At 35.2% G+C, this 14,112-nt stretch overlaps 1 protein-coding gene across 2 annotated transcripts in view; it reads left to right on the top strand.

Annotated features, from left to right (window-relative positions):
* The window catches only part of RYR2 (ryanodine receptor 2), a 391,308-nt gene that overhangs the window by 173,264 nt on the left and 203,932 nt on the right, over window positions 1–14,112 (top strand). For both annotated transcript variants that reach the window (XM_032102227.1, XM_032102226.1), the window contains 2 exons: window positions 3,134–3,230; window positions 13,557–13,631. In XM_032102227.1, coding sequence (XP_031958118.1) covers window positions 3,134–3,230; window positions 13,557–13,631 — 172 coding nt within the window. The remainder of the gene's footprint in view (window positions 1–3,133; window positions 3,231–13,556; window positions 13,632–14,112) is intronic.

Raw genomic sequence — 14,112 nt, 5'->3', positions numbered from 1 at the left:
TGAAATGGCTTTTGGTCCTGGTTTAAAATATTATCTCAAATCATTCTGATGTATGCAGTCATGGTTGCATGTTTCTGAGACTGAGTAAAAAACGGCAAGAGGCTTGGAAGCACGATGTGAAATCCTAAGACTGAAGATGGGAAACGGTTTTATGAGTAACATATGGTTGGAAAGAAAATCACGAGGAGGGTAAAGACAGAAAGAGAACAGCTTTCAAGAATTATTTATTTTATTTAGGAATTAGGGAAGAGTTTTAATGTAGTTTCTGACATTGAAAGGACAAGAATCCCTGAATTTATGCCATACTGGTTCCAAAGCGAAGGAAAGAACAGTGTTTTTCTGAAGTCTGTCACAATGTAAAGCCTATGGTTTCTACTTTCCTGCAGACTGACTGTTTTGAGTGGGTGTTGTAATAGAATTTAAAGAAGGTTAAAGCTGCAGGTCATTTCATTTTGTGTGATTTTTGGATAATATTTTTTAAAGAGGCAATACTCTGAAATTTCACATCAATTCTTTTTACTTGGCATATTTTAAAACTCAGTAATGGAATGTTCTTGCAACTTTGCTCATTCAGATTTTAGGAACGGCATTGCCAGCATCTCTTTTTTTATATAATCATTTATATAGTGTTTTTACATATGAGAATCACTCTGCATGTACACATTCTCTGACATGGTTTATAGTACAAACCATTATTAAAAAATGCTAGTGCATTGCTTGGCAGTGTCCTGAACTTTATGGAGAAAAACTTTCTGTTAATGAGAAGACCTTTTCAGTTTGCTTCTTCCTATTAACTCCATTCTCCTTGTCCTCCCACTGCTGGCAGCACTGGTGTGTCATTCTTGCTAATAATCCAGGCATGGTTTATGTGCTGAGACGCAGATTTGTGGTGTGTCACATCTCTGCCTGGTGAACCTCACTACTGAGACTTGCCTGTCTTTTTGAGAAGCAGAAATCCACAATGACATGGTGTCATATAGTGTACTCATACTCCCAGGAAATTATGTGAAAATGATGTAATATGGTTTTTGCAGCTTTGTGTTTATCTGTGTATGTGCCTGCTCTTTGTTGCTGTGCTTTTCCATTTTCACTTTCTTCAGGTACAGACATTATCTCTGTTAAGATAAGTATGTTTTCTAGAGAAAACAGGTGGCTAGTGTCAGAAAGGATTAGAGCAAGGGCCTTGCTCTTGAAAAAGAGGCAACAGTTCCCGTAATCAAGGTAGTCCTGTGGTGAAGGGAGAGTGAATATCACACTTAGTGTGTGAGGCCTTTCCTCTATGTCCTCAGTAAAATGGTAGCCAAGCCAGAGAAAATTACCTCGAAAAGGAAGAAGGAAATAAACCTATTTTTTTTATTATCTGCAAAATGCTTTTTCATATTAATAAATAAAATATTAATATATTGGAATAACTGCATTACAATACCCTCTCTTAATCAAAACTTTTCATTAAAAATAGATTAATTAATTAAACTATTCAGTTAAATAAAATTATTTTGAAGTGAAAATAATGAATAATTAGTCTATAAGATGAACTAGGATATTAGAGGTAGTTCAAAGAAAATAATTTATTTTTACATGCATATCTGTAAAATTGGCTTATGCAGAAGTCAATTTATTGTTTAAGTAAAAACAGAGTTTAGAGTCAAATCAAGTAATTCTGCTAATTCTGTGTGATGAAGTAGATGGGGGTCACTTAAAAAACAAATTACAGAATTATATTGACACAGGTCCATGTAAAAATTAATGTATATAACAACAGTTACCTGGGCATACACTGCTGTGTCAAGATCAAGAATTTAAAAAATCAGTGCTAAAATTTGCCACATAAATACCAACTTTATACTGATTTTAAAGGTTTAACAATATATATCCTGAAATATTACCTGATATATTCAGGAAAAAAATTCATGTAGCTTCAAAATAAACTTGTTAAATGTGTGCAGTGTGACTGAAGGGTCTCCAACAGCATTTACCAGTACAGATCTGTCTTACTTCACAGCATTACTTATTAACATAGACATTGCTTCAAAATATAATTTCAGGTATAATTTTTGAAACATCTTGTTGCTATAACACTAAACCCAAGGAATTATGTTATGGCATCCTGCTCAAAGGTACAATTTGATATTAACTGTTTTTAGCAAGAAGGGAAGGTGAGTTTAGGACACAAAGAAGTGTTTACATTTAGCTTGTCAGGCTGAAAAAATACCATTGAATTGTGCTTAAAACCTACCAGGTTTTAGTATTCCTCAGTTGCTTGGTTATAATACAATATTTGTGGAATAACATAAAATCATATTTCCTTTTAATGTCACATCTCTACTGCAAAAATACTGATGAAAAAACATCTATTTTGTTAACATCTTTACTGATTAGAATTATGGCCTTATTTTCAGCTTCTGGCTGCAAAGTCCTGGCACTTCGAATATTGTAATGCTATGTGTATGGTCTGTGCCTTAGTTTGTGAACACACACACACCTGTACACTGTAAAGCCAAGTGTTTGGCTGTGAACCTGCACTTGCAGTGGAGGTGTTTGCAGTATGGGAGTTTCCCTTTGGAGTCCAAATAAATCATGATTATTGGTTTTGGGTTTTCTATCAAGCAGAACGTAGAATGGATCTTCCCAGAAGTTTTTCTCACAGAAAACTTCCAAATACTCCAAAAAGGGCTTTAAAAATAATGAACTAGCTAAATCAGTCCTTTTTTTTTGGGAGAATGTTAACTGGAATGCTTATCTTAAGTAAAATGAAAAGTGAGTAGGTAAGATGGAAGAATTTCTCATTTTTTCTGTTGTAATCTGGGAGAGGAGTACTTGGTTCCTTGTTTCGGTTGGCTCAGTCTTTTCTTAGTTGTGGTGGCTATGTAGAATCCCCTGCCTGTGGCTCCTCTTTATCCTGATCCATCCTTACCTACCTGCTAACTTGGAACTTTTCTCACTTGGCAGTGTTCAACTGGCTCCCCAGGGTATGAGATATCTTCCCCCTTCTTCTGACTCTTTTTTAAAAGTAACATAAAATGCCAACAGAAAAAACCGAAATCAACCTGATAATATTTATTACAGTTTGAACTGTAGTTTTGTGTGTTGCTGTGTTTAGAGAAATGCACTCGGTTTTCTCCCTTTATTCAAGGATACCTGATAGGAGGGGATGTTCTGAGGTTATTGCATGGTCACATGGATGAATGTTTGACAGTCCCTTCAGGTGAACATGGAGAAGAACAAAGAAGGTAGGTTTCCAGCCTATAAAGAATAATAGTAATGAATGTTGCTGAATCAGAATATAAGTGATAGTACAATTGTTTGAAAGATATTGTGATGAGATTTATTACTCGTAAGAATGAATATTGTTGAGATAAACTTTGGACATGAGCCTTTTGTATTTTCTTTTCAGTATTGTTCAAGTCTGGTTTCACTTACCAGATGTAAAAGCAGTTGTGATTTTTGATAATTTATTTCCATTTTTACTGATTCAAAAGCACTGTGAATTAAATGTGTTGGGTTTTTTTATTGCTGTTTTTTTCTGTAATTACAAAAAATTCTTTAGGACAGGAATGTAAGAATACTGCCCAATCCTTCAACTAATCTGGGAATTAATCTCAGTTCTACCTGTCATGGCAGTCTAGAATTTAATTTATGCTTATTTTCTTGACTCAAGGAATCCTAGAATGGAAGTAGAGAAGTGATGACAACTTGGTATGTGTCTCTCTCTGTTAACTAAAAAATCCAAATAGCGAGAAGACTGTTCCTGTAAGTGGCATGTCTCAGTGGAGGGATTGCATCAGCCCTCTTTACTTGCTCTAATAAAATATGCCCTAAATTTGTTTTCGGTAAGGTAGTGTCATATAATTTATTTCTACCTTCAGACTAAATGCTAAATGTTGCTAAATGGTATTTTGGAATAGTTTGTTTAATGCAGCATATAGGGTAGCTTCATTTCCGTGACAAAGGAAGTGCCATTCATTAACTCACTCATCAAAATGAGGTTCCTTGCTTTGCAAATAGAAATGTGTTTTTTATTTTATTTATTCTCATTTGTACAGGTAAGGAGAAGACTCTGGAAGCTCTCATAGAAAAAATTCTATGAATTTTTAAATGTTAATGAGAAAAACCTCAGAGTTTTCTTATACAGCTGGTGACCAACACTTCGTAGATATTTCTCATTTTCAGACAAGGGAATAGTTTTTGAATGCAGAATATTGTTCAAAATGCTGATACTTATAATGTGATCAGTTCAGGTTTTAATTTTAGTCACCATGTGAGAGTCATAACAGCTTGATCACAGCTATTATTATCCTCAGCCTGGAAGTGAGAAAAAAATTAGGGCGATAAATAAATAGGATCCTATAGTGTTTGCTCTTACTTCAATCTAAATCCTGCAAAATTCCTTTCAAAAATGCAGTTGTAGTGTAACTTCAGATTTATAGGTTGATCGAACACTTCAGAAATGAATTTCAGTCCTTAAAAACACACTAAAAATCTCTTTTCTACAAGACTAAGATCATATGTAAAACACAGTGACAGAGTGTGAAAATGCAAATTAAGAAAAAAATTGATTTGACCTGCTTGTGCATTCACATGATGCATCTTTCTGTCCTATAACATGGGAAGAATATTATAAGGTTAATTTCTTAATCTGCAGAGCAGTGCTTGTAAACAAATCAGATAATTGTATTTCTTTCTGCGGTGTCTGCTGTGTTCTGTATTTCTTTCTGCCTTCCCCATACCTGTCTAAAACCCCCAAAGAAGCAGAGGTAGTAGGCAACAAATAGTATGTGTCTTTGTCTTTATTTTTCCTGACATCAATACTGAGAAACATTGCTTCTTAGTGCCTGATAGAAACAGATTTGATCTTCTGAAATGTACTGTTATTCAGGAACTTTCTTTGATAAACAAGCAAAATAAAAATAAGTTTGTTTTTTTTTTCCATAATCTCCTTTCTGAAGTTTTTCTATTTTTCTGAAATATTTTGAAGAATTTTTTACTAATAAACCTAGAACACAATCTATAGTTACTTTTAACTATAAGGAGTTATTTATAATCGCTCTGTGACCCACATTTTCTTCTCTTGAATTATTATTAAATTTAGTGATCGCTTAAAGTATCTATACTTCATCCCTAATTAGGACTGTTGCCTATTCAAAAAAATTCAAAATAATTCCTTTCAGTTTTCAATATGCATGCATACATCATTTTTATGGTTGTGATTCAACATTTGACAGAATTATATTTAAAAATATGGGTAATTTTGGCAGGTAGGAAATTTTAAGAAAAATTATTTTGTCTTTTAGTTCTGTAACTTTTGCACATGAGGCATACTAAGGTGTGATATATTTGAAGTACAATAATTCCATATTATCCTGTTGTTACCTTTTGAAGTAGTCTGGTGATAGATTATTGTGATTTTGTTTGGTTTGCTTTGTTCCAGCATATACCTGAAGAGCAGGTGTGCTGTGCAGAGTGGCAGCATAAACGAGCACTGAGAAATACCATTCCTGTTATGACTCATTAATTCCTCTATCTCATTTTTATTTTTCTGCAGAGGTCTCCTCTTTATGCCTTTTAAAATAAATAGAAGATCAGACAATCCTAAAATAACAGTTTTATTCCATAATGTCACCTGGTATCTATTTCAGGGAATAAATAGTTTAGATGTGAAGTATCCTCCTAGGCAATTTCCAAAAATAACTGTAGTTTTACTCTATTCTTAGAACATTGATACAGTTACATAAATTTTGAGTATAAAAGTGTTTCAAAGAGTACCAGGAGTTCAAAATAAAACACAAATTTTCAAGATGTTTATTCTCTTGTACACATGAGAGTTTATACTCTCACTTTGCACAGTGGAGACCTATGAAGCAGTGACAGGGCAGATACTCTCTTCTTGATTACAGTACCTAACAAAGCTTCCTCTGAGTCAAGGTCATCCAAATCTACACTGGAAGAGACCTAGTACAGTGGCAGAAATAGTAATTTAAAAAGCTTATAAAATTATTTTCTGCATCTCAATTTTTTTCTGAGTCTGTGCTGTGTTTCCTTGCTTAAATGTTAAGCTTCTGTGTCCCTCCATGTGGCCCTTATATTGTGGTACTGTGATACCTAGAGGGTAGGGTGGATTCATGAAATTGTGGAAGAGGGACTTTGCTGTCAAGTCAGAAACTTAACTTTTCCTTAGGAAGCAGTTTCAAGTAGATCCTCTGTGAAGTTGCTTGATTAAGTTTTCTTTGTAATCAAAAAACGTTCTAATTGGAAGCAGCACAAGTCAAGAAGTTTGTGGTAATATGTTGGCTCACTTGATACTGCAGTAGAGGAATATAGTGGTATATTTTTAAAATTCCACAGGCGGGGTGAAAGATACCCTGGTAGTCTTCACTCACTGACCCAGATAAAGAACAAAAAAGGAACTGACAAAGGTCAAGTATGTGCAATTTCACTGAATTAAATATAATTTACTGCATATTCTAGTTAGGTATGTTGCTGGTTAAAGGCAGCTGCTTTAAGCCTTATGCATAGAATCCTTAAACTGTGTTTTTACTCTTCAAAGTGCTTTAGTTATCTCTAGCAAGCTAGACCTAAATTAGCAGAGTGGCTCTTTAAGTCAAATTTCAGAAGCATTTCCAGGTAGATTAAAAAACAGATAGAGGTATAGACAGATAAGAGAAAGCATAGTTTTATCAGTTTGGTGTTCTTATGGTGGTTACTTTGATTTCCATCTATCTTCAAAGCTGGGGCAAACTTCTGCAGCAGCACAGTAGCTGTGAATCCATATTTACCTTGACTCCTTTTCCTTCAGTGTCTGTCCACATGATTTGTGATCTAGATCCCATCGTATGGGCTGATATAAACAGTTTGTCAGTAGGAATGAGGCAAACCCACCATGGATTCCTTGATTTATGTATGTTTTTTAATTTAAGTAAAGGATTGCATAGCCTTCTTTTCTACCCTTTCCCCTCCAGTTTCTCCCTCCAGGAGAAATTTTTTAATAATTTTTAATACTTCTTTCTTTTTTTAGGGTGGAGGGTTATATATGGTTATCCAGCAGAAGATTTAAATCACTTTTTGTATTACAGGTACCTTGAAATGGTCTTTAGTTTCCTTTGACATCTTTTCCTGTTGAAATTGTGACACTTTTTTTTCTTAAACCTGTTATTTGGTAATTATAGTATAGAGTATTCACTTTTGAATTCATAATATCAAAGGAATGAATAAATTTATTCTAATTATGGTGGGAGTTGGTATTTAGAGCATGTATACATTAAAGTGCTTCTGTGAAGTTGTTTTCCATTGGTTCACTCTCTGAATTAAAAAAAAAAAATTAAAAACGTTCATAATAAGTTTATCACAATTGAATCAGTCAACAGTCCCCTCCCCCCCCTTTCTTTTTGCAATTCAATTAAGTGGACTTGTTTTACATTATTGACATTGTATTATGTGTGTTATTTTTAGTTTCCTGTAGAAATGTCAGCTGGTTATTAGTACAGGCATGACTGTAGAGTTTTGGATTGCTCTCTTGTGTTGAGGGGATTTGTTTTGTGGTTGTTTTTTTGGTTTTTTGTTTGGTTTGGAGGTTTTGTTTGTTTGGTTGGTTGGTTTTTTGTTTTTGTTTTTTTCCTGTGGTTTTTTTTTTCCTTAGAAGTCCCCAAAAAAGCTAATGGCAGATAGCAGTAGAAATATGTAATCAAAATTACTTGGAGGGTTTTTGTTTTTTGATTGGGTTGTGGGGCTTGCTCTTTATTATACCACCATCTGTCATATTCTTTTAGAACTTAAATACTTCACAGTAGTAGGGCTCTGATATTCATAGTTCCCAGTCTAGAAAGGAACTATGAGTGTTCCCATTGCAACTAATTTGCATTTTGATTTCCAATATGTGTTTTAAAGTGATGACTGCAGTGCAATTTGGACCCTTCAGAAGTACATCATTATGGAAAGCAATTACCTGTGACAGAGAGAAAAGTGCTCCTGGCTTTTCAAAGTATTGTTTGGGCTGGAGCAGACTCCAATTTCTCAAACCATCCATTCAGAACAGGCCTTCATGAGGGAATGGATAAATGTAGCCTAATTTCAGAAGCAGTTTTACCATTCCTGCCTTTGAGACTTTCTTTGGGTGAAACATATTATGTTAAGGCTTTTGTAAATTACACTGAACACTTAGTGTTACTCTCAGGGATGGACAGGTTTTTAAAGTGATGGTCAAAATCAGTATGACTTAGCCAATAACAGCTCCTTTTCTATTTTCCATGCCATTCTCTGACACATTTTGTTATGGCATTATGAACTAATGAGGTCTCTTGTACCTCAGAAAGTTTGGGATCTGGCATGTGTGGAGAATGATTTATGACTGAAATGTGAACTCAGAAAGTTTTCAATCAGCATGAGTCAATAACCTTTCCCCTGCACCCAAAACAGCCCTTGAGCCTTGAATAGTGATGGCTGTGCTTTTAAAAATTATTTTGAAAACATACATAGAGCTCTTTAGTGACTGATTTTTCAAACTAAAACCAGCCTTGTCTGTCATTGAGAGGAGTGGAAAATTTTCTTTCACTTGAACTTTGACATGTTATTTGGATTTATTAATTTGTGTGTGATCCAGGTACACTGTTTTTTTATGGTGGCCTGAGTCATTCTAAGATACTGAAATTTGTTCCATTATTTTCTTGCTGTGGAATTTAGGATTTGCAGGTTCTTCAACCAAGACTACTTCAGCAGTATCGAAACACTGTTATTTAATGTAATTTATTTTAACCTCATTTAATTCCCATTTGTAGTCAGTGAACTTCAGTGAAATGGTTGCCCTCTCTCTGCTGAACAATACTTTAATAAGAATATAAATTCAATAATGGTTCTCCAGGGGGGTTGACACGTGGTACTCTATTTTAAACCTGTGTAATTAATTCATTATTGGAATTCAAGATGATAGGTTCAGATATGGAGCTTTCTTTTTGATGTTTACTGTCGCTTTCCCTCTGCATCCACTCTTGGAAAGCTGGAGAAGAGCACTGTGAGTGAGCCGGGGAGAGCAGGAGCTGGTCCCGCTGCGGCCGTGGCGCTGTCCCTGGTGCTGCATGGATGCAGGGAGACAAATGCGGTTGCCAGTCCCAGCTCTAGTTTGGATTTAGAGGAATTAAATAGATGAACGACATAGTCAGGAAAAGGATGGTGTTTTAAATGTAACTTACAGTCATATGTCAGACCAAAAAATTACTTCATTACTGTACTAGTTTGAAAATAAACCAGTGGGAGGCACTAAGTCAGAATAACAATTTAATGGAATTTAAAGAAAAGGAAAAAAAGTAAAAGAAAACACTGTCAAACTGACAGAGTCAAGGTACAACCTGACACCCTGTTAGGCAGGGTGGTGGTAGCAGTCTGGTAGAATGGTGGCTGCAGTCCTCTGAAGCAGTGATCCTGGAGTAAAACAGTCTGCTCTTCCTCAGGAAGTCCAATGGTGGCTGCGTAGCTCCTGTCCTCTGGAAATCCAGTGGGAAGGGGTGACTCTGGTGGTCAGAGTCCCAGATTATATCCACGATGGGATGCTTGGTTCCTCCCTCTGGGTGGAGCATCTCACAATGGGGTAACGAGTCATGAGGCCAAGTGTTGATTAGGCTCATTAACAGAAGATAGTCCGGAGGGAGTTATCTCTGAGTCATGCGGCAGGACAATGATGGGCAATTAACAGAAAGATAGTCTGGGGGGAGGAGGCAAGGAAACACTGCTCCACCTGGTTTCAACAGCTCCTGAGGATGGTAATAGAATACACTGCAACCCAGGACAATTACGCAAAAAAAAATTAACTAGATGAAGTTTTATAATAAAGATTAACTGACAAGTCTCAAAGATTCTGAATTACTTATAGATATTTTATTTTGAAATAAAAGTGGTTAATATCCTTAATACATAAATGTAGAATACATGGATAAAATGATTTGGAAAAAATAGAAAAAAAAGTCACATATTAATGTTATGGGTATGGCTCTGAAGATACAAGGTATCCCCAGCTTTGAGGAAGACTAACACTCATTGTAGCTTCTTGTCCTCTCTTTTTCTGCTGTTGTTTGTATTTTCCTTATACACTTACATTACTTATAATTTCATAATTAGTTTTTGTAATGTGGAGGTTTTTCTCTACTGTCTGGCAAGTAATGTGCCTCTTCTTTGCACCTTGGAACTCAGTTGTTTTTTTGTCCTGTCAATGTAAATCTGTAGTAACTCTTTGATAGTCAGAGAATTTTTGTGCTTATTTCATGTCATTCAAAGCAATTTTTCATTTGGCAGTACCAGTACTTGATATGACTTACTAGTGTCAGCTTCAAAAAGGATTCAAACGTTATAAATCATCCTTCCTTTTCAGCACTGAACTGTCATCAGAAGTATATAAAAAGAAATGAGGTGCATCCTATCAAATAATGATATATAGAACAAGTACTAAGGAAGTTGGTTTGAGCAATCTCAGAGCAGTTTACTACATTTATTTTAATGAAAAGAGCTAAAAATGAACTTTCAATTCCTTAGCATAAAAACTTTTGAGATGGTCTGGGTTATGAACTTATTCATCTGCTCTGGGACAATGTGTTCAGCATGCATGCTATTATGGTAAAGGCAAAGTGATTTGCCCTTCTTTAAAGAAATCTTTTATTCAAAGCCACCTTTTCTTTATCATCTTTTCTGTAGCAAAGACAGCATCTAGTTAAAAACACAGGAGCTTACACCCTACTCTAATGCTTTGCACTAACTTACTTTGTTGTAGCATGTATCTCCTTTCGTGTTTGTACAAAGTCTTGCTGTTCCATCCTTTACTCCAGTCTTCAGGCTTCTCCTTTTGTTTTCCTGTAGGGATGCTTGATCCCTAGCCTCCAGTCACCAGCTCTCTTTCAGTCCCCCTCCAGACTGCTGTCACTTATTCTTCTGCTGAGGCTTTGCTTCTGCCTTTTTGACTTTTGTCCTTAAAGTTCTCTAACTGTCTTTTAGCCTTTACTCCCTCTGTTGCTGCTGTACCTGGACATTCATATGGAACTAAGAGAAAATCCTAGAATCCTTTTTATTTCCTTTGGTAAACAAGTCATATGTTTTCATTTAGGATTTCTTCTCTTTCCCATTTTCTCATCTTTCATGACCATTCTAAGACTGATAGTTCCCCTTGTAGGGAACAGAGAAAGAAAATAATGGATAGACAGTCACATAAAAGTAAACTGCTTCACCTATGAGAAGCCATTATTTTAAGATGGGAGGCTTTTTAGGTGTTTAATGTTACACTGACCTAACAGCTATGTGTAAACAAAAACTATCTTCAAAAGAATAATCAAACTGAGAAACTGTGACACCTTTTGGGCTTCCATTGTGAGAGAGAGCTTCATCCCTGAAAAGTAAAAACGTACCAACTTAAGAATGAAATGTTCTTACGGATTTAAAACTTTGCTTCAGCCTGATTTTTCATATAATTAATGCCTTGTAAACTGCTGATAAAATTTCATTTTATATTACACAGAATGCAAGTGCAAGGATTCTAAATGCATTTTTGTGAGTGAGGTTCATACTGAAATAAGCCAAGATGTAATCAGAATATTTCAACTTTGAAAAAAACCGACAACCCCTACCCAAGCTACCCAAACAAACAACCCACATCCTCCCACTCCCAAACCAACCAACCAGGGTGACATCTGATCTGTTATTCTTGAGATGTTACAACCTAAATCCAGTCTCGGTCTGTTAGCTGCAGAAGAAGAGTTTGAACAAACACCTGAAGTGCAGAGAGAGTATCTGAACAGAGAAATAGCTGAGTTCAAGGTTGTTTAGCGGTTGCATTTTACTGTACTAATAAAGGTAAATTTCAATAAAAAATAAGTTTGCCTTTGAATTTCATTTCCTTCTGTGAGAGGGAAATGAGAGACTTGCTAATACCTGCCAGCTGCTCCTAGCACCACAACCATTGCAGCAAATGGCTGAGATAATACTTGGAGAAAATAGTGGATATAAGGTCAGAGGGTGAATATTGTACATATTTATGCATCGACCTATAACTTCTTGCTACATGGAACATGTGCCAGAGTTTTTATTTATACCTGGGTCATGAATGTTCAGTGTTTCTGATTCTGTAATTGTAGTGAGATGTACTTATTTTGTGTTTGGACTAATTTTTTCTCTTGTATGATTTGTCTTCATTCTTTTGCAATGTCTGGAAGTATTTATTTCCATAATACTTTTTACTACATTCCAAGATGAATTTTAGCACATCTATTTTCATGTATGCTTAACAGTACTGAGAAGTATATTCTAACTCTATTTCTTTTGGTTTTGAACTACTTCTTTCAATGCTAGATTTTCATCTGTGCTAAGCATTCAGTCCTTTTGTATTATATCCACAGGAGGACTTCGAAAGCTAAAGCCTAGTGAGTAGTATGTACTTGATTCCAAAATTGTAGTCGTCAAAAGAATGGGGAATGCCTACAATTTCATTATTAATATTTCCTAAAGTTATGCCGCTGGCTATTTTTGGTGTTGCCTGATCTTGAGTGAAGTTCACAACATTTATTTAGTCCATCAGCTCTTCCAGGATCTATAAAACTAGGCCATTGTTTGGTAGTGCTCCCTGACATGCTTGATCTGATAAGCATAATGACAGCACTCCTTTGCAAAAATAACTCTTTTTCTATTTTCCCAAGGGAAAGGTCTAGGCTGTTAAATTCTGTCAGTGTCATAGGGCAGAAACACAGGCACAGGCAGGGCACAATCCAGAGAATGGCTCCTTAAATTTAGAATGGCAATGCTAACTTAGTGTTTACTTTGAAGTAAAGCAGGGTTATCTGCTCAGACCTTTTGGTGATCGTAAATCTTAACCATTTTGTGCATCCAGTATAGATCACTTGCCTGTGTGTAGAATAATGGAGAAAAAACTCACTATCTTTTTTAGGCTTGACTGTTTTCTATAGATACTTAGATTTCTGGTTATGTGCAGGAATTAGAGAGGTCATTACATAGAAAAACTTTTAAATAGGAAGCTGTTAACATCTGGGATGTGTGAAGACTGTTGGTGTGGCTGTTGTGGTATCTTGGGTGTTACGCTATTAAAATAAAGTGCTAAATAGGTTCGTTTTCAAAAGTCTGTGTAATAGGTTGCAGTTACTTTAATAGTATAAGTTCTGATAAAACACTACCTTTCCTGGGAGATACATGCAGTGATCACAAATCTTCATCATTGTTTGGTATTTGGTTTTTGTTAGACTCTAGAAATACTGTAATTATCAGGCTATTGATACTGTTTTTCCCTCTGGATTCTTTATCCTTAAAACACTAAGAAAAATATCTAATCAAATGCTGTATAAACCTTGTTAGTATGAATGTCACAATAATGGATGCTAAGGACAATTAAAACAAAATTTAAATAACTAAGTCTGAAGGTTTAATTGACAAGAGTGGGTTTTGAATCTAATAACCTTCGAATCTGACAAACGCAATAGTCTTGTTGACAATCTTAAAATGAGAGATGTGGTTAAATGAACAAACACATATGATGATGAATTATGCTGAACATTTAGTCTGTGCCATTGCTTGGTTTCCAGAACTGTCCATTATGAAGGCGGTGCTGTGTCCATTCATGCTCGTTCCCTTTGGCGACTAGAGACTCTAAGAGTTGCGTAAGTAAAATCTATCTCAGAAAAAGGACATTTGGCAGGACACTTTTTGTACAGTAAGAGTGATCTTATAAAATCAAAATGATAATTATAAATCTGGACAAGTAAAAATAAAATAATCCTTAAGAATGCTTTATATGGCTTTCATTAAATATTAAACAAGTTCTTATAGAGAGGGTGTGTGTTTTGATTGGTTTTTGAAGTTGTTATAGCTGTCAGTGAATTCATAATTTACATTTTTAGTACATAAATGACAAAACCAGAACTGGTTTCCTTAAAAAAAAAGACATGTGACACTCCTCCTCCAGCTTGTTTAAGCCATTTGGAAGACTTTAAAATAAAAAATTTACAGAAAAAATTCTATATGCATTATTGGAAGTGTTGGAGTAATAGTAAGGAATTGTGCCTTGTTTGTTAAGGTAATTGCAGTGTAAAATTGCATTTAAATCATATTACAATATGTGCTTGTGATAAAGTTTGTAGT

This window comes from Corvus moneduloides, chromosome 3, assembly GCF_009650955.1.
Source record: "Corvus moneduloides isolate bCorMon1 chromosome 3, bCorMon1.pri, whole genome shotgun sequence".
Lineage (NCBI taxonomy): Eukaryota > Metazoa > Chordata > Aves > Passeriformes > Corvidae > Corvus > Corvus moneduloides.
Note: the sequence above shows the minus strand (reverse complement) of the source record. Positions and strands in the feature narration are given on the sequence as shown.